Genomic DNA, 26,167 nt, shown 5'->3' with positions numbered 1-26,167 from the left:
CAAGGTGTATGCACTTCTGATAGATTCTTTATTTAAAGTTAAATATACAAGTTTTTATAGATCTTGTCCAGTCCTTATTCTCTCATTCTCTAAGACCTTCCAACCCTGGTACAAGTTCACTTCTTATATCAAAGACTTCCATGCTGGAAGCTTTTAGTTATAGTCATTCTTTATTGCATTTATATTTATTACATAATTGTATGTGTTGCATCAGATATCATGTATTATCAAATAATAAGAAGAGGTAATATAGTGTCTAAATTTTGGTTTATAGAAAAAAAACTAAAATACCTATATTATTTATGCTTATTATAAGTATTATAAATTTGGTTTTCTATAATAGTAATGGTAAGTATGAGAACGATTAAACAGTATCAGGCTCTAAGAACTCTTCCACTGAATAATTTTAAGGAATGCATTTAGATTCCGTTTAAATGATATTTTTGTGAAAAAGGTTTGATTAATGGGACAAAAACATGCAAAACTAGATACAATATAAAATAATTTATTTTAAATAAACTATATCTGTTTGTACATTTTATGATAGTAACTTAAAATTACATTGTACTTGTATACACACATGTTGATTATGAGATAGATGTTTATGCCTGCAAGACTGGTCGTTCATATTTCCCCTCTAAATTGTTGTTTGTCAAGGAATAGCCAGTTCCGCCCTGAAAAATTAAATTAAATTAATAATCAATATTTGGATTATACAGTCAACTCGATATAATCTGAGAGCAACGAGTCATCAATGGCCAGGAAAAACCATCAAATAAAGTACGACAAACTTGAAAACATATAAGCTACGATATATACACTAAAAATAAAGTAAAATTAACTAAATACAAGCATATGTGATTAATAAATTCACATGACAAAACACAATTTCAATTGTACTGAAATTATGAGGTTAATAGGTTTTGTATAAAATATTTTAAAGTTGATAGCATTGTTTTTCTTAAGAAAAAAAAATGAAATTAACAAAAAGATTAAGTTAGTCAGTTAACATTGAGTAACATCATTAAGTCAACTGAAGGATCTCCTCTAACACTTTGTCCAAGAAAAAACGTATTTTGTTAAACTCTACATTTATGTAATCATATTTCATGTACAATTTTTGAAAGCCATTTAATAATTTTATGTTTTTAATTGACAATTTATTAATTTCAAAAAATAAAATATGTGACCTTTATGTCCTCAAATTAAACCAAAACAGAACACTATATTTGCTGGCAAAATCTATTGCTAATAAACAACCTAAAATTTGTTTTTATAGCGATAATACTGTAAATCTTTAAGATAAAATTAAAATAGGCTTTCCTTCAATAATACGAGGGCTATCTAGAAAGTAATTTATGGTTGTGTCACGTTCTAAGAAATCAACAAGGAGAACTGCTTTCCTGTCCTATAAAACAGTTGTCATAATGTCCCGTGCAGACAATGTTTGCATGCATTTCTTGGTTTTTTTGGGAATGTGTGTGCTCCAACTCCATAGACTGTTATTTGGTTTTGCAATTCATGCATTTTATCCAAGTCTCATATCCTGTAATGATTCAATAGAGCAGCAAGTCACCACCTTTTTGTAAGTATCCAAAAATGGAATTTTCATCAATTGATTCACACATTTAAACTGTTATTGTAAAACAACAAGGAGCGACAGTAACCTCTCACTAGCAAGGCTGGATAGCCATTGAACGGAGAAACCACTTACATCAAAATGGACGTGTTGGTCCTGCCCCTAACAGCTACAGAAAGAAATGTAATCTATTTTCTGGATAGCCCTAGTGTTTAAAAAAATATAATAAACTCTGAATTTGGGGCCTCTATCTTAAAAATGTATAAAAAATAATGATTTATTCCAAATATCAGTTGTACCTATGCTATTTGATAAAATATTTTAAAAAATGTATTGCTATGATTTTTAAAGATCATATTTATTTTGGAAAATAGAATTATATTTAAAGTATATAAGTAACACTGAAAAGAACTAAGATTTTTGAAAAATGTAGAGTTTGTAGTTTGTCATATGGATTAAGATACAGACAGTAGGCTACATCTCAAAATTTCAACAGAATAATTTAAACTTGTAGTTTTAACCCTTTTAGTGCCAGAGATAAAAATAAATCCATGTTGAAAAGTGCCGAGTTATTTTTTGTGTGACTATGCGAAAAGTGCCAGAGGGTTTTGGATGGAAACGAGAAAAGAAGTTTACCTAAAATTTATTTTTGATCATAAAAAGCTTCTTTTTAAATGTAAATGAATTATATATCACAAACTATTTAACATTCAAATTTTTTAAATTAAAAAATTACTTTAGACAGCAACATTTCCACGGAAACAAAATAAAAATCGAGTTTGAGGTGAAATAACTATTATAACATTTTTTTTTTTTAATTTCAATACTTTCATGATAAAGAGCATTTAACACGTTCAATGCGGTTGCGGTAGATCTACTGCACGGCTGCCTCGCGCCAGGCGCGCATGACGTAGATCTACTGCACAGCGCCATTGTTTAGAAACCCAGTCAGTGTGCTCTCAGCACTCGTCGTGTATGGTTGTCCGTTTTGCAGCAGCGAACGTGTTAAAAACAACCCAAAATCATGTATAATAACCTAATATTGCACTATCAACAAAATTCTAAAAAATAGTTAATTGCTTGAGATTATTTTTATTAAAACGCAAGGTTTCAGAAAAATAATTAACCTACAATGTATTTTTTATCATTAAAAGTTCCTTTTTTTGTTTTGAAAGGCAAATGAATTTTCCATCATAAAATATATAACAATAAGATGTTTATATCATTTAAAAAATTAAAAATCACTTTTCAGTGAGTTTACATTACAAATTACAAATCAGAGAGTGACTTTTCTACGGAAACAAAATAAAAATCCAGTTTAAGGTAAAATAACTACTACAAGAAAAATTTAATTTAAAATTTTAATACTTTTATGATAAAGAGCATTTAAAAACACCCTAAAATCATGTGTAACTACCTAATATTGTACAATAAACATTATTATAAAAATTATTCAAGCGCTAGAGGTTTGTTCTGCTAAAAACTCACAGGGTTTTGGAAAACATACAGTTAAAGTTTATTTTACACAATAAAAAACTCTTTTTTATTTCTTTTCGAAATTTCAATACTTTAATGATAAAAACCATTTAAAAACAATACAAAATCGTGTGTAATATAACATTACTTACTAAGACGAAACTCAAAACATAACCTTACCCAGGTAATTTTCAAACAAACTCTACAACAATGTCTTCATGGACAGGTTGGACATATAACCAGCACAAACACCTTCTAAAAGTTTTCTTAAATGACTGTCATCAATTTATTTTTTTAATTTTAAAATCTAATATAACTTAGAAACATTTTAAATTAATAAAAACACACAGTTATATAACATAAAAATAAATGCTCCGCTACTCGTCACGACTAGTTAGTTGTTTACGTCACCTAACAGCAGTACAAAGTAGAAATAATAGTTGAAAAGGTTAGTTCAGTTCATGGCCTTTGGTATGATATCAGCCAGTATGGGATAAGTTATAGAGGTACTAAAAATGAAATAGGAATCTTCTCGTTCCGAGACTCTGGCACTTTTCGTGTGGGAACTTCTCGTCTCGGAACGAGTTTTTCGGCACTCAACCATGTTTTTTTAAATTGTCTCGTAGAGAGATCCCTGGCACTAAAAGGGTTAGTAAGAAACAAAAATATTAAAATAATTTGTAAGTACTTTTTATTGCTGTATTATTTCTCTTCCTTTGACAATAAAATATCTTCAATGAATGTAGATACAATTAAACAGATAGTGCAACATTGAATGTAAGATGTGATACTCATAAAATTCAAATAAGTATTCATATTATGAGATTTAAGACCATATTTAAAATAGTAAATATGTATAAATATTCTATGAATTTTATTAATTTACTTACCCTTTGGAGAGGAATGATGTCTTTTTCTGTGAGTTTTTCAGAGGTTAGAGGATGAATCCAATCTTTTTTTATGATTTTTTCCACACATTCCATTGTTACAACGTCACCTCTGGAAAGAAAAAGATTATTTTAAACATGTACTGAACATTGTCAATATTCACAAAACTTGTCACTTGGGTATTTATTTATTATTTAGCAACAAAATACAAAGTTTGTGTTATCTTCCTTTAAAGTTTATATTTTTGGTAAATATCTATAGGACAGAATTAGGAGAAAATGTATAGGTTCATTACATTAGATGAAATAATTATTTTGGTATTGCTTCTTTACCAAGTTTTAAATTGTTTATATTTTTTTTTTTTTTTTTTTTTTTTTTTTTTTTTTTTTTTTTTTTTTAAAGCACAGTTTATTTTTACAACATAGAGAAAACGGGAAGAAGATATGTTGAAAAATGCAAAGTGAATTTTTTCCAAAAACTACATTTTGCAATCGAATGGGTACAGCACTTTTTGCACCACTGCTTCTGAAATAAGAGCATTTTTCAATAACTAAAACATAAATAAAGATAATATATACAGTATAGTTTACGCGAAGGAATGGAGAATTTAGTTTTTTTAAAACTAAAATTATTATTTAAAAAAATACATATTTATAACATCTATAAAGTTGTACAAAATTTAAAAAATTGGATACCCATTACCTAATACATTTACTGTATTATGTAGAAGAATACTTAAGTTACAAATAAAACAATTAACCCTTCAACGCACTATTTAATTTGAACTGAACACCCCCTAAGTGGTCCACTTAATTTCTTGTTTTTCACAGTTTTGTGACAACATTACCTATACATACATTAAATGATTTTCTGTTAAGCCTATACTTGTAAAAGTGATTATATTGCTAAAATATAAGTATACCCATACAAACATGTACAAAATACCATTACAAAATTTTTAAGACATGTTTACTGGAAGTTATTTGCTGTACTTATATTGGAAATTTGCAACTGTGTGATATGTCTTGAAGCAGTCCTCTAGGCATAGGCCAGCCTCACATTGGGGACACCAGTAGATTGTGTCCCTTCTTCTGCCATGTTTGTAGCAAACCACACATCTCCTTTGAGGCTTTGCTTTTTTCCCAGTTGGTGGAATCTTTTCAATAAAATGTCTTTCAGTTAGGCGCATTGGTGGAGGCTCAGTGGATGGTCTGCCTTGAACTGTTCTTGGTATCTTGTTGAAATCTTTCCAAAATTTCTTTTACTAGGCCTAATCTAAATGTTAACTGATCAATATTGTTGTGTTTTGACTTCCAAATGATGTATGAGTTCAGAATTGTAATGTTTAGCATACGCTTGAAGACTTTCATGTACCATTTAGTACCTCTTTTCCTTTCCAGTAGATAGTTCTCTAGCATTTGATCTCTAAGGTCCACACCCCCCATATTCTTATTATATTCTACTAGAATACCAAACATAACCAAACAAATAAACAGCTAAACACAAACAATAACATCGTCATGCCAGCAGACAATGTCGTTTCACAGTCAATTGCGTAGTTAGAAACAGCTGACAGCAAGCGCCACCTTGATCGATGTTTTTCGTCTACTATAAACTACATGTTGAACGGCTTTCGATACATAGGTATCGATACACCGATAGTTCATTTCATCTTCTTTCCAACGATGTATAACTCGAATGTATTACACCGAAAATAACCGAAATATATTCGTTATAAGATCGGACTGCGCGATGCGTACAGCGTACGTCGCGGGCCGAGTTCAGCGGTAAACACTAGACGTACGGTGTACGTCACGGTGCGTCGAAGGGTTAACCTTTTGGTCCAGCAAATATTTTTCCTGACATAGTAATTTTTATTAAATATAAAACAAAAAAATGTTAATTCTTAAAGATTTTGTAACAAAAACTAAAACTTATACACAGCACCAAATTTTAATATATTTACTATCAATTATATTTTTATGTTGAGATAAAAAGTCAAAAGAAAAAAATTATATTAAATTTTGATACACTTAATAATTGTACACTTACGTGGTTCGTAGTACGGCGCAGGGCACAGAGTTGTTGAGGATATCGTGTGTTACAGCACACATGTATCGGTTTTCCTTGACCAGGTGAGACTTCTTGTCATCCGGGTCCCTCACCTCCGTGAACTTGACTGTGATCAGGTCTTTCAGTTTTAGTGGCTTTCCGCTCATCGGACACAACACGTTCTTGTCCTGTACATGCAAATAATAACATCAACTTGCTAATTTAATTCAAAATTACTTTATTGTTTATAACATCTACTCTTTCTTTTTAGATTTTACATCCACAGTCTATGTAGTTCAGCTTATGTCATGGATATACTCGAACTACAACCTAATTTTAAAAACAAATATAATATCCACAATTTCAATGTTTAGTACAATCATCACTTACTTTTAAAATTATAATGTCATAAATAATTTCACAACTTCCAAAAGTTACTTATAAAATTGTGTTTCCTGTTTAGTCGGATATATATTTCATAAAATTTTGTCTTGATTTTAATGAAGAAACACTGCATCATTTAATTTGACTTCAAACTATTACACTCAATTATTCATTGGAGTCACATTTAAACATATAAAAAAACAGTTTCATTTCTCATAAGACAAAAATTTGACTGGTGATTATTCAGTTAGTGAACTTAGTTTTCAATGTTGACAGCATTCTTAAAAAAACATTAGAATAAGTCTAATATTTGACAAGTTTTAAGAACTGAAATTTTTTCTCTTCTTCAGGTATTAAATGTATTTACGAGCACCAACAGATGCAGTAGTGTTATGTTGTGGCTTCTATTTGGTGTTCTTCTGACTTGGTCATGGCCCTCGTATATACACTTGTTTTTCTTAAAAGACAATTTTGTTGACTTTTAAACTTTGGTTTCACTGCCATTTTTATTGTGTACTATTTTTTATTCTTAATTTTGCAATTTAGGACTAGATATCTGAAGAAGAGGACGGATACTAGTTTTTAAATTGTCCTGTTTATGTTGTAACACATTATAGTAACATAAATAACAATTACTACAAATACCAGTTCTTAAATTGATAAATGTCTATAATCTGTATCATTTCAAATTAACAATGAATTCTAAACAGACTTCTTAAAGAAGTAAGGAAAAGGTCTGCCCTAAACAGTTTAAATTTAGCACATGTACTAGTAGTTCTTCTCAAATTAACACTTGAGTTCATTTGGATACAGTGCTAAATAATTCATATTGTCTTCAAATATATCAGCATCTCAATAGCAATGGGTTGGTTAGTTCAGACTTATATAGATCTCCAAGGTGCACTAATTCTTAAACAAAGTTCATAATAAGATTTGTTTAATGCTAATGTTTGTGCAAGGCCATGAAGAAGGCACAATGTTAAAATCGGCAGGTCAGTAAGATCAATTTATGGCTTAAAATTATATATTATTGTTGAGGTGTTGTAACATAAGTATTTTTAACGTATATTATTTTGTTCAGGCACTACAGTGATACAGCTTTAGTATGTTTATAGCTTTGATACGTATAATTACATCAAGAATATGACTACACAGTAAATATAAATCAGACCCAAACTGAATGTCTTTGTTATTTATTCACAAGGGTTGCCACACTTTATTAAAAGCTATTTTTATAATAATATTCTAAACTTATAGAAAATATTCAAGAATAAAATTAATACAGAATATATTTCTTACATTTAAAAAATGCTGTTACTTCAACTTTGACAGTCTCAACAGTGTCAACCATATAATTTTCACACACAGAAAACAGATAGCAGCATATAATCTACACTATCTATGAAATATTTTGTAAAAGCAGCCTTTAGGATTTATAGTCACAGTGAAAAAAGAAGTTCAATAACCTTCGTGCAGTATTGCCAGGTCTTTCTGGGGACAACACGGTTACCCCAATACTTCTCCACTATACCCACTTATTTAAGCGCAAGATATTATTGTAACATACTTCCAACAAAGCCCTTGTAATATAATATGCAGAGTGAGTTAAAAGTATGGATACACTCTGTTTAGTTTTTGATGGATAAAGATGGAGGGATGGAACTCGGGACACCTATCTAGGAAATAGAAGTGAACTTATTAGTCACTATTACAACTTTGCCCATTTCTCCAAAATGGGATTTGGGGGGAGAGGCTTGAAACTTTTAAATTTATAGAGCAATTAAGTGATACCTCATTTGAAAGGTCTTGATAAAAGCCAAGGAACAGTGGAAACTACAACTTTCTATCTCAACCCAGTACAAAATGGCAGCTCATCGAAATTAATGAAATTAAAAGCATAGATGAATCCTGCTCAATCTTCAATGGACAAAGGTAGAAAAATAAAACACAGAACACCCTTCTAGGAAACAAAAGTGAACCATTTCCCCAAAATGGATTTTTTGAGGGCAGCTTAAACTTTTTAAATGTAAAGTTACAGTAACACTAGTAATTACAATTATGTTAAGTAATAAAATGGCTAAAACTTACTAACCTGTGATTTAGATACAGGGTTTTGAATGGGATAAGTGTCATTAAATAAATTCCTTACTTCATTATAAGATCTTACCCAATCTCCGTATCATCAGGATCATAGTACGCTCTTCACTTGAACACTCCATTTTAAACGTAAAGTATCACAAAAACATATCATAACTTTGTTAATTCTAACCAGAAACTGAACATGATACTGGACTTCCTCAAAACTGATAAGATAAAAGAGGCCTGTCCTACAGCACATAATAACTGTAAAACAGGTTTGAGTTTGTAAGGAAAGTGGCTGTCTAGGTTATTTACCTTCTGAGTGTGGATGTTCATATTTTGCCTCAATTAATTTCAATTATCTCCCATTTTTTACTGGGTTGAGTAGAAAGCTCTAGTTTTCACTGTTCGTCTTATTTTATCCGAACAGATTTTTTTTATCAAGACTTTTGAAATGAGGTCACTTAATGGGTACATTACATGGGCTTTACATTTAAAAATTTTGAGCTGTCCCCTCAAATCGTGTTTTGGAGAAATGGATAAAGATTTAACAGTGACTAAAAATGTCCATTCTATTTCCTAGAAAGGTGTCCCGAGTTCCATCCCTCCATCTTTATCCAACAAAAACTAAACAGAGTGTATTCATACTTTAGACTCACACATATATACATAAAACTGTAACTTCATTGCACAATGGATACTTAATGTAAAACAATTAATAATAGTTTTTTTAGTTTAATAGCAATATAACTAATTAAAATTTAAAAAAACACAAACTTTTCATACAGACAATTACTAATATCTACTACATTTTTGAAGATAAAGAAAAATCTATGACTTGTTACTTTTTTCTTTCATTTAACATAATTTTAAATCTTGAATATCTTCAGGCAAAGCCCTTTTTAATGGTATACCAATAATCAAATTGACAAAAGGATAGAAAGGAGTTTATTATTTAGCACATGAAATAATTTCAGATCTGACAACTTACTGGTTTTTCAACAGTAGACAATCTTGCCGCTGGGGTTTTTGATGGAATCCAAAAACTGGGCAAGACTTTGTCCCTTCCCTCGGTCATGTTGGATACTGAAGGCCTGGCATTGGGATCATCTGTCAAATATTAAATTATAATTTAAATCAGAAAGAGGAATAGAAACATATATTTTTATTTATTTATTTTTTATTCCTAAAAAAAATATAAATTTTGTTTATTTAAATAAATATCAAATATGGTAAAATCCATTTACATGTAATAAACAACTAATTTTATTACTTGTTGTAAACGGATTTATTCATTTGTTGCTTCTGCAGTGATATGAATACACATTCCATAAAAAAAATGTTATCTAATTTCATTCAAACTGGAAATTTGATACTCAAAACATATAAACCTAGACAGCCATAGTGGAAAGAAATAATAGATTACAATTTTAATAATATGGTTTAGGTATTAATTGTTGGAATCACGAGTTTTATATCTGTTTTATGAGTTTCCAAATTAAGTGTGAGATAACAGAAATTTAAACAAACAATTAATTCTAATACATATATGTTGTTGCATGTACAAAGAGCAATATTAAAAACCACTCAAAATAATTATCATTTTCACAATTACATACTGACAACATGTTTTCCACGAACTAATACATTATTAAAGGTATTACACATTATTCTGTGTGTATATAAAGATGGTAAACATACACTACACACTTGATATTCACCAAATTGAAAGGTTATTATATTATTTACATACAGACATTAAAATAAACACAAATTAGAATGCTTTAATAAATAGAATATTTTGTATCCACTGGATACTTTTTAAACCCCAGAGAGATTCAATATGAAGTGTCAAGAATAACTGAATACTTTGTAAACCCCAGAGAGATTCCATTTGAAGTGTCAAGAATCTCTATGTGTTTGGCAAAGTAACCAGTGTGCATGGATTATCTAGTTTATTTGTGTTTATTTAATGTATCTATGTTAAAAAGAAGAGGAACAGTCTTCCAATGTGGTAAAGGTAAGCCTGCTCTTCCTGTCTTATAAAAACTCTTATATTAACCCTCCGACTGATGACCGATGACACAGCCGTCTCAACTTTTGTGTGAGGTTTTACAAACAAACATTCTAGTAGTTACTGAGAACTAGTTTTCAGTTTCAAAAGCCAAAACATTAGACAGCAATTGACAACATAATTACTAACCTTCAAAGTATTCACACAGCCATTTTAGACTAATACAGCTAGAGGCTATTATTAGTGGAGGAAAAATCAAAAGGGAGTCCAACATTACTAAAACAATAAGGCCAGATAATATTAATGTTGGTAATATTTCCTTTAAAAAAATTAGAATTTTCTCAATTCATCACAGTTAATAAAACAAAACTTTAAATCTTTTTAAGATTTTTTAGATATCTTCATAACGTATTCTGTCTTCAAAAACTAATTAGTTTTCCACAAAAGGACAAGAAACATGGATAGGTCACAAAAGGAAATTTAGTTTCAAGAGAAATAAAAAAACAGCCATAAACGAAGAATTTTTCAAAAATTACAAAAATATTTACAGAAAAGTGATCCAAGCTGCTAAAGTATATACGACTAAAATATGCTCAAGGCATATTGTGACTAAGTAACCCAATCTATCTGTTGTTTGAACAGAGTTTTTCCCTTGCTCATTAAAAACCAAGAAAGTAACTCCAATCTTTAAGAAAAACTATCAGTTCAAATAACTGTAGGCCTGTCTTAATTTTGTTGGTTCCCTAGCAAAATATTCGAAAAACCGATTTTAACCAGAAAGCTTAGAATCAATTTCGTTTTAGTAGGAGCAAGATAGATGGCCAAAGACGCAGTAGTGAGTCTAGTGACATGGTTGTAGAGGGGTTGGAAGGTCAAAATCTCACATTAAGTGTGTTTCTCTACATATCTAAAGCATTCGACTGTATTGACCACACCAAACTGCATGGTGTTCTGTCAAAACTTGAATTTCATGACTTTAAGAGGTGTGTTTCTGTGGTGGCTTTGCTCATTCCTAAAACATAGAACACAAACTGTCCAAATCTCAAATACATTCTCTAAACCTATTCACCTAAAATTTGTAGTCCCTCAGGGATCAATACACAGCCCATTTTTGTCCTAATCTATGTCAAAAACATAGGGCCACAATTACTGTTGGGAAGACTTCTACTGTATACTGATGACATGACACACTGTTTCAGCAACAAATCGAAAACAATCCTGGAACAATCTTTTGTTGATATTGTGTGTCAAGTTTTTAATACCCTCTATGTAACTTTTCAAAATCAAATTTTGAACCGTATTTTTTTGGAATGAACTCTCACTTGATCAGGAGATCCAATGACAAGCCAGCCGTCTTATTGGAAGATAAAGTTGATAGTTCTAAATCCCTTGGAATATTCATAGATCGGGGATTAACTTGGAATGCCCAAGTTTTCTCTAGACTGTTGTTGGCTAGTTATTTTTTGAGCTCTTTGGCCAAATACTGCCCTATTCAGGTTATGATGATAGCATAATATGGCTTGATTTACTCACACCTTAACTACGGTACGCTGTGCCAGCACAAATGATCAGTTTTTAAAATGCACAAGCAATAGATTTGAACAATTGCACAACATAAGTTCAGAATATCCTACAAGGAAGCCTTCAAAAAGTTACAACTGTTGACTCTGCCTACTAGTCTGTACATTTTGGACACAATATTATTCTAAATGTGTCCTGATAAGAGAGAGACATACATGGATATGAGACAAGAGGCAGAGACACCTACCAAACTGGGAGACATGGAACGGGGGTTTATGAACACTTACCCTCAGGCAAGGTCAACAGCGGTTATCAAATTTAACAAAGAATGCATCCAAGGCGTTAAAAACTTGTTTGGAAAGCATTTTAGTGTCACAACAAAGAAATTTTAATTATGACCTCAAGGATGACATACATCATCTTGGCATTCAGTAGAAATTCCTGTGTAATGTCCGGTACAATTAAGATGTTTAATGAATAAAACGAATATTGGTACAACAGTTTTCACCACAAAGCATAGCATCGTGTAGTGTGAATATAATTAACCACAATACAAAATACTGAAAAATTTTTAAAAATGATCCAGTAAACATCTACTTAGTGGTAAACCAAACTGTAAACAAAAAGAAAGTTCCCTATAACATAAAAATACAACACAATATATTATAATAGATGAAGAACGATTTTATACTTTCAGTTTTAATTCAACTGTTTAAATATGTGGACATTGAGAACTAAAAACTCATGAACAATCACAAGTTCAATAAATGTAAATCCAACTCGTGCTGAAATGAAATTATTTATACTGCAGGTTGCAAGCTGTAATAATATTAATGGAATTTACATGATTTACTCACCTTTTTTAAAAGCCTCAACTGGAGAACTGACGATGTTTTTTTCTGACTTCACAAAACTATTCAGTTTAGACTCTTTTTCCGCAGCTGCCAGCTCTGCTAGTTCTGTCTGCAACATGTTATTGTAACAATAACAAAGCCAACATAAACCTAACATGGGATACATTGTTGTTAGAGCAATATTAATAATAACATTATTTGTTTTATTGCTTTGAAACATCTAGTGATGTATTACCATGTTAGAGAACGGCAAAGATTTATACTACAACTTACTCTTGTCATTTTAAAATCAAAATATGGACATATCCTTAACATTGTTTTCCCTTTTGTAACTTTATCTCTATATAACTCTGAATTTAAATTTTCTTTTATAGAACTTTAAAAATGTATTCATAGGAAATCCAAAGACTATGTTCCCTACCTGTTCTTTCTTCTTCTGCTTTTCGTACTCCTTCATCTTTCTACTGATGTCATTTTTCTTCCTAATGATGTACTCCAGAATAGCTTCTTTATCAAACAAATACCCATCTTGCCTGAAAAATAACCAAGTTTAGTGAAACATTTTTTTTGCAGTACTATATATTACACAGGTTACCACTCTCTATATATGAAGTGAAATAAATTAAAACTTTTTCAAAATGATCAGTGAATAAGGGACCTTTCAAATAAGATAGGATTCGAACAACTTTCACATTTGAAAATCTTTCAAAAATTAATCCTAAACCCTTCCTCAAGATGCCCACAACACCAACACTCATAATGTTTTCTCGATAAACACAGCACATTCTCCTATGAATTTCTGCTGTACAATTCCCTTCTGCTTTGAGGAAACAAATAACACTGTTTTTTCCCTTTTATGAAGTTAGCTAATGTAGACCAGTGTAGAAGTACATTTATGATTTCAAAAACAAAAAACCATACGACCACTTCTACAGAAAAAAAGTTAGTCATATCAGATTGCATTAGAATGTTATGAATATCACATAATCTAGAAGGACCACCCATTCTGAAATATTATGATGAACAGTGTACATAAAATTTAATACAATTTAAATATAAAACACTTCTGAATACAAAACAAAATTATTTGTTAACAAATAACAAACTTCACTCCACAGAGGTGAACAACAAAATCTCAAACAGGAAATTCAAACAAATTGCTAATTAGAAACAGGATTCATGAAAATCAAAGACCACTATTAAATATTAAAAGACTATTATCATTAACATATATCTTCGTCAAAATGTTTAAACAATGGTAAACACTACAACTAACAAGACATCTTCTGGAGTCAATACAAACTAAAAGTAAGGATTATCAATCTGGAGTTATCATAGTTTTAAAGTTACAAACAGTAAAAAAACAACAAATAAATAACGGAACACACAACATTTGATAGGTATATCGCATGCGAATATTTGATATGATACATCGTGGCCAGCAGAAGACAGGAGAGTTGACACTAGGCGATTCCAGTTCTCGGTGCATCAACATTATTAGCTGATCGATCGATCGGTTGGCAAGGCACTGGTCCGAAGGAGTAATGTATTCGACAACTAATAGAAGCTGACTTATAGAATCTCATTTAAGTTGAGTTCATATACTGGATTCCTTCTAAAATGTTTATAAATTTTGTATTTCTCAAGTATGTTTATTTTGCTGTGTTTACGATATTGATAAACTTCCAAACTCCATTTATTGTGTTTTGCATCCATCAAATGTTGAACGAACGATAAAGTTTGCTTTTGTAATTTAGGTTTCATGCAATAATCTTTACATCTTTGGCTAACGGCCTGCCTGTCTGTCAATTGTAAAAACTATGACAATCGGAGGAAATGTAAAGTATACAGTTAATAAACACTGAATTGACACAAATGCAACAAACTAAACACACTGTTAGAACTATCTGAAGGTATGCGTATGTTAATAATCAATTCCCAGTTCAGGACTAAAATAATATAGTAAATAATTAGAAACAACTCATAGGCTTTAGATTTGTGTATAGGCTACTTTTAAAAGTGTGTGACTGGTAATAATGCTTTTATCCATAAAATACGAATCAAGATTTTCAGTATCAATCACACTTTCACGTTTATCCAATCAACACCAAATAGGTCAATCGACCTTTCTAGAGTTAGGTAGCAATAGCATATTTGTAAATAAAAGTCATAAATAATTTTAAGGTAGTTCAAATCGATAAATGCATGTTGTTATTGATCTGATGTTTTGGTGGCTTATAATGCTTCAAAACTTTTCAATATTTGGTAAATGTGAAATAAACGACTGGAGTGGTAAAAGAAAAGTTTCACGTTATTAATCTATTGCTATCATCCACCTGAACAAAACAATATACGGTTTCAAGGGATGGAAATTTCAAACAATGAAATTTTAAAGAACAAGTTTTCTATATAGAAAGCGAGACGCAAACAAATTTTGTAAATTCACCTAACCATAACTTTAATAAAGTTCAATAATAAGCAAAACTAACGTATCCATAACTTCCTAAATTTGTATGTATGTACAATCTAGTTACAAACCACCTGATAACTTGCATAAAAATATTTTTTTTCTCAATTTAAAAACAACACACAATTATCAAAAAACTCATACTCTCACTCTGAAAATTAACACATGACCAATTAAAAAGAAATTAATTAATTTCTTAATATTTTAACTGCTCATGTAATCCACACCTAAACACATAAATCACTTTAAAAACTAATTTATAGTATTAAAGTTGCACTGTGATAGTTGAGTAATGGACACCACGGTTATCCATGAGGCAGTAAAGACTACTGCACAGGACATTGTTGGTGTTTTAATATGCTGTTCTGACCAAAGAACATTCAGAAAGGCGATTGGGCACAGACAACATTGAAAATCATAGATAACATGAAGCACAATACATAAATATAATCACAAATTTCCATTTCAATTATTAAAATACACAGTTAATTGTGGTTTCCACCCCTTAAAACCATGTATAGTTTTGTTGCAGAATACGTTAATAACATTGAAATTTTGATGGGCAACGCCGTGAACTTCACTGACAGCCTACCAAAGATTTATTGTCATGTATGAAGGTAACTAATTATTTAATACATAGGCTGCAGTATAATAGTATAATAAGCGGCAACTATCCAATGAAATCATTAATATTCATGATTATCTACTGAAACCAAAGTTTTGAACCAAACTACATTATAGATATTTACAAATCATAGCAGTTCAGCTGTTTATTTATTTATATAAAGGTAATAATTTAATGATGCATAAAAACTAGCCTATGCATGTTTATAAAATGTAACAAACAGTTTTAACATCTAGTTACTTTTTAATATATTGAAGGATCTGACAGCTTGTGGCACAAATAACACACGTTCACCGCCATTGGACTTGTGGTTAATACTCAAATACTATGATTTTACTTTGATTGAATTAATTTGCAACAATAGTTAAGACATTTCTAGGTGATAATTTGGTGTCCTGATTCAATTGTAGGGGTAGGGTACGATAAGCGGACCTGGTTTTTTATATCGAAGAATGTAATCATCGATACCTAATATTCGCATCTCAAATCCCAGACTATCAATCGAAATAAAAGTATCTACAGTCCTCAATAACAAAAATATGTTTTAAATTAAAATGTGAATTTAATATTAACAGTGATCAAACAAATTATTAACACATTCGAGTCTACGCTCGAGCCAGACTCGAGCGCCGTTGTTTAATCACCCGGCCGGCGCTCGAGCGTGACTCGAGCACAGCTTTGCCGATTGATATACGGAGTTGCCCGAGTGATATTCGAGTGCCGTCTGCTGCATTAAAAAGCCAGCTTTGTTGGTTAGTTCAGAAAAATTCCGCTAGGCGCTACTACGTCATACCCGCTTGAGGCTTTTGTTTATCGACTGACGTGGCCTGGCGCGTCGTCAGTCTGTCTACGACAACAATAATTTTTTTAGCATTTGGAATTTTTTTGGCAAATAAAATAATTATTTGTAAATATGTATATAGTAAATGCCTTTAAAAAATTGAAATTACTTATATTATTTATTCAAAAGTTAATTTTCAAGTAATACAAGACATGCAGGAGTTTTTATTTTTCTTCAAAAAATGTAAGTTTTGAAATTTTTTTAAAAATGTATTACATTTTATAGGAATAAAGTTTTACATATCAATTTAAAGAGGAAAGATAGAACTTTCAAGAAAATATAATATCATATACATAATATTTAACAGTTTTCTAAAGAAAAAATCTGAAAACCCAATAATTTGTGCAGACCAGGCTATTAAAACAGCAAATAGCGAGCCAGACTCCAATGTGTTAACTTATAACCAAAATTAGGAAAACTGAAGACGACCATATTTGCTCCTCTCACAGTTACATTTGTTCCTTTCCCACAAGTTTCACATAATGGCTCTTTCGGTACGAGTCTTACATGTTGAAACTACGAAAAATTTGTCTTATAATCTTTCAAAGCAATGTTGTGTAGTTTTCTAAAATTGACTGCCATTTTAATAATCAAAATGTTACTTATGTAAAATTGAAATATTATCTTACGTGTATTATTTGAAAGTGTTTCCAACTGTTGATATAGATTATTTACGTTAATTATTGTTCAAAATAATTAATTAGTATCGATTGATTATATCAATAGTTATGATTAAGTAATATCGTTTGCCAGTTTCGATATAAAAAACCGGATCCGCTTATCATACCCTACCCAATTGTAGTGGTGGCCGCATACTATACTGCGGAATATATGCTTTAGTTAGCCTATTTAGGACTCTTGTTATTACACAGTTATTGTATTAAAAAACTAAAGAAAACAGACACATTTATCTTAACAAAAGGTAAGCTTCTAAACATGAACATGCAAATCAGGCTTATTTCACTGTTGCACTTCTTGGTAAGCTATGGCTCTAAAAGGGCGACACAAAATATTTATGCCGCGGTTTGTAGACAGTGCATGGCTAAAAAACTTACGTAATCATTGGATCCCGGCAAGGTTGAAGAGTTAGACAGCAACAGTCAAAGTCTTTCACAGAATCCTTGCCAACCCTCTGGTTTTGTGTTCCATAACCTGAAGCTTCTGCATCCTTTTTCTTTTCATGATATGTATACACAGCACCTGCTGTACAATTTCTTGCATGCCTTGTCATTTTAAATACTTTGTCTGAAAATAAATAAATACGAAATATAGGATATTTCAATATAAATCAAAATGTTACAACCACAACAGCAGGTCAGTCTAACCATACAATTAACATACTTTGTTTTAAAGTATTTCTTATATTTAATACAAAACATTACTTACAGAATATATCCAAAAGCAAACCGATTTAAAATGCAGAATTCTTAACAGAGACTATTCACTTCAAACATAAAACAACAAAGAAAAGTCTTTGTTTACCAACGTAAAATAAAAACCAACACAAAGAAATCGACTCCACAATCGGCACTGGACAGTCCCATTCCCATTTGCTACTACACAGTACACTACGGCTACACAGTAGCTAATCCAGCGACTAAGTCCAATCACTGGGACAGAACTAGTGTCATCATCATCAGATCTGGAACGCTAGAACAGAAAATTCACTCCAAAGAGTAAAAAAGTAAAAATAAAGAGTAGTACTGTTTCTAATTTACCAGAAAGACATAATGTTTGGATTCAGTTCTACCACTTAGCATTCGCTTTAAATCCATTAATTAATTAATTATTGTACTAACATCTATACAAGGAACCGCCAGAGAGTGCAGTTGGCGGCGACCAATAGAATGGACTGGCCTGCGCGACGTTTGCCACACAACTGCCGCTGCCGCCCGGCACGGCTGGCGCATTGTGGCTGATAAGCCGCTGCGCTGTCCACAACTAACACTGACACTGAAACATTTAAAACTTATCAGTATAATTGAAAAACAATATTTAAAATGCGTTGGCAGTTTGCTATATTATATTTAAATTACTTGTATAGTTTATTAATGTTACCTGTATTACAAACTAACTATCGATTAAAACAAACAAATCGTCCCGTCAGTTAGTCAGAGTAAAGTACTTGCTTATTTCCATACAACTTTTCAGTGATTTTAAAACGATTACTAAACACACACAAAATTAATATACATGTTGCTTATATTGGACACTGCATGACGTGTTGCTTGATTAAAATAATTAAAAACAATATAACAAGATAATCAATTTTAAAATTATCGAACAATTATATTTTTAAATTATGAAATAATCAAATTTTTCCACTAAATAATCTTTAGGCCTACTATTTTAAAAATGAAATACGTTAAAAAGCATGATTGACTTAATAATATTCTTACCTTTGCACTTGTATATTATTTATTCGCTCTCAGGCGGCAACATCGTAGCCAAAACCTCGGAGTCTTCTTCATTTTCACTTTCTGCCTCACTGCTACTCGTGTCAGAATTGTCTGCTAAGTTTATAATTATTTTATCTACAACACTTGTGCGGATACATTCCTTTTCAAAATCAGCTTGCTGCAAGGCTTCTGCGTGCTGAACTCTTGATTGCCAGTCTTCTTTAGTCCACTTTGTCCAGAGCATCATGAACAAGTTTCTCAACGTCGGTTATTTTAAATGTCTTATTATTACGTGCTACCTCTCCCCTTCCACTTGAGCCCATACCATTTCAATGGGATTGTACTGGCAGTGATAAGGAGGGAGCCTGACAACTGTATGTCCCATTTCATTGGCTAATACGTCGAGTTCATAAGTTTTTTGTTGGGTTTTATATGGGAGAACCCTCATATATAAGGTTTCTGGTTTCGTTTCTTTCATACAGTATTGTATTTTTTTTTCGAGACAGCCAATTTTGAATCTCTTCCTTTCTCCACGATGAATTTGGAATTTTCTCGGCGAGTACTGAGTGGTATGGAGCATTATCCATAACGATGATCGAGCCTTCTTCCAAAATGCATAGCAATTTTTTAAACCATTTTCTAAACGATTCAGCGTTCATTTCATCGTGATAGTCCGAACTGGATGATGTCTTAGACCGAAAAAACCCACTTACATTCTTGCAAAAACCCATCTTTTGCCGAACCGACATGACAAATTATTAATCTTATCTTCTACCTTTGCCGAGAGGAACCTTTAGTCCACCAGACTCAGTCGTATCCTGCCATATGTATTTTCGAGTATGGTTTTCATTAACCCATGTTTCATCGAGGTAATATATGGGCCTACAATCACCAGATTCTCTAAGCTCTTGCATGGTTTCTCAAAAATTTTAAAACGAGCCGCTACAATATCATTTCGTTCCAATAAAAACTTTCTACCATCATTGGTTTTCTTATACCTGAAACCAACATGCCTTAATAATCTATTTGTTGAAGTTACCGATCCGTTGTAATCAAGTTTTTGTTTGAGATCCTGCGTGATTCTTTTTGATGTGGGAAATTCCCCTCTGTCGTAGTACGAAAGGACAGTTCGTCTCAAAACATCTTTTTCAAAGTCGTCAAAGCCTGTTATTTTTGATTTTCGACTTCTTTGTTTTCCTGGCGTTGAAAACTTAATTTCTGATGATGAAGATCCATCTTTCTTCGGCCAGCTTACTTCTTTACTTATTTTTGTTGACGGTTCTTTCACTTACACCACAGCCTCAGCACACAGTTTACCACTTTGCTTAAAGTTTAGAGTTTCTCGGAAATTTGTCAACGACAGTTTTTTGAAAAAGTTGTAAACGTTGTAAATAATAACGTCGTTCTCTCCACTATGTAGGGGTTTTCCGCTACCACTCTTACTTCCGGATGGCTGTGCACTTGAACAAACATCATCACACTCCATTTAGTCCAAATAAGGAATCACAATAAGAAGTATATTACAATTGACACTACACAGAAAATAATCGGTACACTTATAACAGCTACTAATAAACAACACTTAAAAACACAAAAACGTTCATCAACAGTAAAATTCAGCACAAAATAATATACGCGTACTAGAATTGAAGAGAATGCAGTATTTTCAAACCGCCACTGATGAAGCGACAATAGGCACTGACTGACGGTCAGAGACAGGAAGGAGGAAGGGGCTGTTTCTTGGAAATAGTATGACTCATCCGTCTGGTATTACCACCACTGCTGGCTGGTGCGGCTTTTGTTTACAGGCATTTCACCCGTTTCCTCCACATTTTCACTCGTCTGAATCATCTATTATGTACTGTGTTCAAATTTCATTGGATGTTATAGAAAACCGTTAACTTTAGAATTTTATAAGAAAGTGCATTCATATTAATAAAAATACTTGTGCTGTATGATTTTTCAACTATGACCAGTTTAAATATTTAAATCACCCACTTGTAATAAAAAACAATTTTACATAACACAGATTCAAGACTATTAATAGCCAGGTTAGGAAAAATGCTTTTCAAATGGTTATAAATTTATGAGAACCGAAGTGCGTAACAAAAACCGTTGCGGCAACAATTTCCATCGTTATGTACTGAATAAAGTATATTTATGGAAAAGAACATATATTTCAAATGTATTTGATAACTTTCTTACCAAATTGAAAATCCATTTAACATAACATGATTATACTATGCACACATGTAATGCCTTATTATATATCAATGATAATGGCATTATCTAACTGTTAAATACGGGAAAATTAACGTTTTTGCGGTATTTTTTATTTTTCTTTTTAATTTATATTTCGGCTAAAGATTTTAATCCTACGATCTTCGTATATGAGTAATATAATACAATAATTTATTTCAATCCATTTAACTCAACATGGAAATAAGCTACAGAGATGTACTTTTTTTTAAAATGACCGTTAAAATTACATTTTGTAATACGTAGTTAATTAATTCAAGACAGCTCTAACATTTCTTTCGAGCGTAACGATTAAGTATTTTAAGAATGTTGGACTCGCGCGGCTTGTGGTTACAGCGGGGAACAAGTTTGGCAACGTCGCTCAGCTCTCGTTGGCCGCTCCAAGGTTACGGGCAAAATAGGCTCCTCCCTCAACTGCACTTTCTCGTGGTTTTTCGTATAGTGGATAAAAAATCTTATTCCAGGCTAAATTTAATTTTCAGTACGGTGTGAGTAATAAATATGATCAGAAGACTGAGACAAGAAAACCTCTGTAATGAAAAATTAAATCCAGTTAATAAAGTGACCAAATAAAGAGCTTTAATAACCTCAAAACAAACCATAAAACATTAATACGATTGAACAATACTGAATAATAAAATAAGCTTTGACATAACACGTATTATAGTTTATATCAATTAATTAATCACCAAAACTTGAATAGAAAAACATAATTTTCACAACATTTTATAAACATATGAATAAATGAGAATGGACATCTACATATTTTAATATACAAGATCCTTGTATATCAAGACTTTTATCCATGTATGTTAAAAATTTAATTTACCCTTCTATGTGACATTTATTAGTTTGTAATGTTTCTCAAAGCTATATTCTACCACTTTGTTTTTTATTTTGTTAATATAAAATTCATTATTGCAAGTAGTTTGCTTTCATATCTGCATCTCTTGCTTTATTATTATATTACTGTGTTATTTAAATCAGATCTCTTATTCCATAGAAATAGATTGATATAAAAGACCAAAATGTTACTATGAGCAATACCTTACACGAGGTTTTGTTTTCTATGTTTGGCGCCCAAACTTTGTCTACACTGCTCATTGAAAGTGATCTATGCAAGTAAGTGGTCATAAATGTCTACCACAGGTAAAACGGAAGTTTTAATATTTTAAATAGTTTCGTCAATGGGTGCTAGAGTTAAGGTTGTGATTACTATTGTGGACAAATTGGTGAGCCTCTTTGATCCGAAAAATTTAACACAATCAATAACCGCTGAATTATGGCATTCGTGTGATCTAAGATATTGATCATAAAATCGCCAATTATGATTAATTGTTTCAATTTGTATGAAAACATGACAAAAGTAAATCTTTAAAAAATTCTACAACTCCTTGAGATCTATAAAGTCTCACTGCATTTAAACTTATTTTTCGAAATGAAGGTTACAATTGGAGTTTATTACAAAAGATTTGAACTTTAAGTAATTATAATAAAATTGCCATACCCTTTCGTTTGAAGCATTTTTAATGCAAACTGCTAATAGACTATTTATTATTCTACATTTAGAAATAATACTATGTTTAACACTTTATTGAAACACTACATTGACGTATGGGTTTATTCCTCGCACAAAAGTGAATACTCGCTTGTTTTTCCTAATGCTCTTTGCTTGCTGATGGGCAATTAGGGCTTTATATATTGTTACATTTAGATGAGCTTGTTTCCAGGCGTTTTTCTGAGGATCGTGCCTATTTATTGAGTACTTGTTGACTAATACTGGAGTTCAGAAGTATCTATCAAGCTGCCTAAAATCTATGTAAGCAAGTTGTCATCTCTTCTTCTATGCTGCTTTGAAAATTGAGTTGTTTTACTGCTTTCATGTAGATCCTATAATCAATTAATTTCTATAAACAAAGAAAACAAGGAATTCTAGCAGGATGTAATCCAAAGACAATCGTCAGATTGAACATTAAAATAAGATGTTGACAAGTATAAGAAGGCGCCAAGTTAGCAGGAAGCTACTTCTCAGTACGAGGGTGTCCATTAGGTAATTCACCAGTATGATAAGGCGGTAAGATCCTGTGACAATTCTAGATGTTGGAAGTTTCTAAAGTTGTTAAGCTCACAAGTATATGTAGTTTCCAGAGTCTATAAGGGCTATAAAATCCAATAATGGTCCGGATGTTCAGCTAAACTGATAATCCCTTAGGTCTCACCCTAGATGTTAAAACTTGCCAGAGTAGGGAATTTTTATGAGATTGGATTCTTTAAGATGGCAAGGGCATCCTGTGTTTGAGGCTTCTAATTTCCGGAAGCTTTCAGGGTTAAGCAGCTTTCAGCAATCTAGAGCTCTCAGTGGCCGAATACCGCATATGGAATGAATTTCGTATTCGTTGAGACATGTAAGCTCATGGATGGAAACTTGAAGTTTTCTTGAGATCGGAAGTTCCAGCAGTCCTCGTGATCATAAAGAGTGGAAGCTATTAAAAGTTAAAGCATCCCAGATTCAAGGCGTTCCCAAAGGTAGAAAGTTACTGTAGATCGGAAACTATGGGAAGTACGTTCCATTAGGTCTATTGGAAGTAGATATTGATATTCTTGTATAGTTGTTGAATGATGGTCATTGAAAGTTCAGAGAGCATCTTCGAGTTATAATGTTATATTACCAGTTGTTTTCAAGAGGAGTGCGTTGAACTTCTCAAAATTGGTTTTACCTCTGAAGCAACACCCGTGCTACTATTTGTAGGTAGTATTCGGAATTTCAAATGGATAGTAATTCGACTTAAAACGACGAACCTTCAGGAAACTGTATTCCACTGCCAATTAATAAAAAGTTGATCGGATGCGCGCAGGCGTTTAATGATTGTAGCTTCCCTAGGGATTAGATCCACAGCCGTGTATTGCATGACTTTAAATATCAGAAAAACTTTTTCTTGAATGATACTTTACGAATTGACAGGTGAGCTGAACATGTCAAATTCAGCCAGCAGTCACTTCAAATGTGTAATAATGATGGTAATCGGATGTTTTAAAAAAATGTCACTGATGATGAGACGCACGTACCATTTTATGACGTTCCAACTCAAGGAGAGAATCACGAATGGGTGTTCGGAGATAAGCCATCCCCTACAGTGGCCAAGAAACAACGATCGGTAAAGAAAGTAATGTTCACATTTTTCTTTAGGAGTACGGAAATGGTGAATGCTATTAAACTTAAAGGGTATTGTCGTAGCAAGTTGGTACGCTGATAAAAAAATACATCAAGTGCATGACCAATGCAATGGAGCACCCCTCTTATTCATCTGATCTCGCTATATGTGATTTATGTTTATTTTCAAATGTGAAGAAATATATACGTGGTCATTGCTCTTCTTTGGAAGCCAAAATGGATGAAGTGATTCGTAAATATTTTGACTTCATTAAAAAAATTTAATGGCTGGATGCTTTGAACGAGTGTAAAATCCGTCTTCAAAAGTGCATTAATGCTGAAGGGTATTACTTTGTTCCGCCTAAGGTATCGCAAATTAGTACAAAAACTCTTCATAATTTTCAAAACTTCCAGATTTCAAATCTTAACCTCGCACAGTAGTCCTAACAGTTGGAGATTTCTAAATCTAGGTCTAAAATTATCTGCGTGATTATTAAGTATACCAGTAGGTAGTATATACCACGAGTTTACAGAATATAACTACCTACGTCCAAGATGATGTGAGTTTTCAGGAGCAAGATGGTTTGGCACGCCAGACCTTTTCATTCATGTCGAGAATTCGCTTTAGTCTTATAGCCGAAGAGGCTAAACGTATCTAAAGGATATACAATTTTGTGAAAGTATACTACTCACAAATAGGAACGATTTTTGCTAAAACGATTCTTCTTGGAGACATTAAAATGTATTTTTTTACTGAAGTTCTATTAGACTTTTATGATAATAATATGTTATTCTATAATATGTAAGCTATACAAAAGTTGAAACCGATTTTATTTGTCGATTTATTGTATTTATTTAGAACGTGTCTAGTATTTGAAACTATCGTTTTTGTATAATGTTAGCCCACAAATAAGTAATAGTACATGTATGGTGCCATACAAACAGTAATATTTATAAAAATAATAGAACAGCAAAGTTATCAGAAATCCTACATGATCCTGCGTTGTTACCATTGATTACAAATGATAGATTTTCAAATAATTTGCACAGGTTGTTACCAAAACAGACAAAAATTTAGATTTAAACTGTCTCACTTTATCTGTTCTATTTTGCTATCAGCTTACGTAGCAACTGTATGGCATTACTTCTTTCTTTGTGTGTCAGTACCAGCGACCACAGATTAACACAGACAGGGCATTGCATGTATCCAAGACTTAAAGCCGGGTCCGCCATCTTGGTTCTATATAAGAAGCCCGACCAACTCAAAAGTTACACTGAAATCTCGGTGCGCGTATTTCAATTACACTGTTATTTAAAATACGTAACATTCATTGATTGTTTTAATTTTTCACTCAATGAAAGAGGATTATTTTAGGGTGATGACAGTGTAACTCCTTATACAACATTTTAAAGTGTAAAAACAGCTAAACAAATTTTTTGTTTTAAATTAAATTTAGGATTGTAACATGAAAAACTTGTTCTGTGAGGTTTTTTATTATTAGGGTAGAGACAAAGTATAAGTGAGAGAGAATTTGAGCTATCGAGTTTAATTTTACAGATCATATTTTATTCTTTAAT

At 31.8% G+C, this 26,167-nt stretch overlaps 1 protein-coding gene across 1 annotated transcript; it reads right to left on the bottom strand.

Moving 5' to 3' along the window:
* Positions 1-489: 489 nt before the first annotated feature.
* On the bottom strand, positions 490-18,410 carry LOC124362757 (nitric oxide synthase-interacting protein homolog). Its single transcript, XM_046817523.1, has 8 exons — positions 18,167-18,410; positions 17,836-18,025; positions 13,269-13,380; positions 12,851-12,956; positions 9,450-9,568; positions 5,996-6,183; positions 3,946-4,054; positions 490-674 (listed from the first exon to the last, which is right to left on the bottom strand). The coding sequence occupies exons 2-8, from the start codon at positions 18,009-18,011 to the stop codon at positions 603-605; spliced, it is 882 nt and encodes a 293-aa protein (XP_046673479.1). The 5' UTR covers positions 18,012-18,025; positions 18,167-18,410; the 3' UTR covers positions 490-602.
* Positions 18,411-26,167: the final 7,757 nt, after the last annotated feature.

The sequence above is a fragment of the Homalodisca vitripennis genome, chromosome 1 (assembly GCF_021130785.1).
Source record: "Homalodisca vitripennis isolate AUS2020 chromosome 1, UT_GWSS_2.1, whole genome shotgun sequence".
NCBI lineage: Eukaryota > Metazoa > Arthropoda > Insecta > Hemiptera > Cicadellidae > Homalodisca > Homalodisca vitripennis.
Note: the sequence above shows the minus strand (reverse complement) of the source record. Positions and strands in the feature narration are given on the sequence as shown.

Bases quoted from the DNA above. Each gene is read 5' to 3' on its own strand.
- LOC124362757 (XM_046817523.1), bottom strand. From the start codon at position 18,011: ATGACAAGGCATGCAAGAAATTGTACAGCAGGTGCTGTGTATACATAT. The intron at 9,569-12,850 runs GTGAGTAAATCA...AATATTTGACAG, and splicing joins AGTTGAGGCTTTTAAAAAAG to ATGATCCCAATGCCAGGCCT. The intron at 675-3,945 runs GTAAGTAAATTA...TTAATTTTTCAG, and splicing joins ACATCATTCCTCTCCAAAGG to GGCGGAACTGGCTATTCCTT.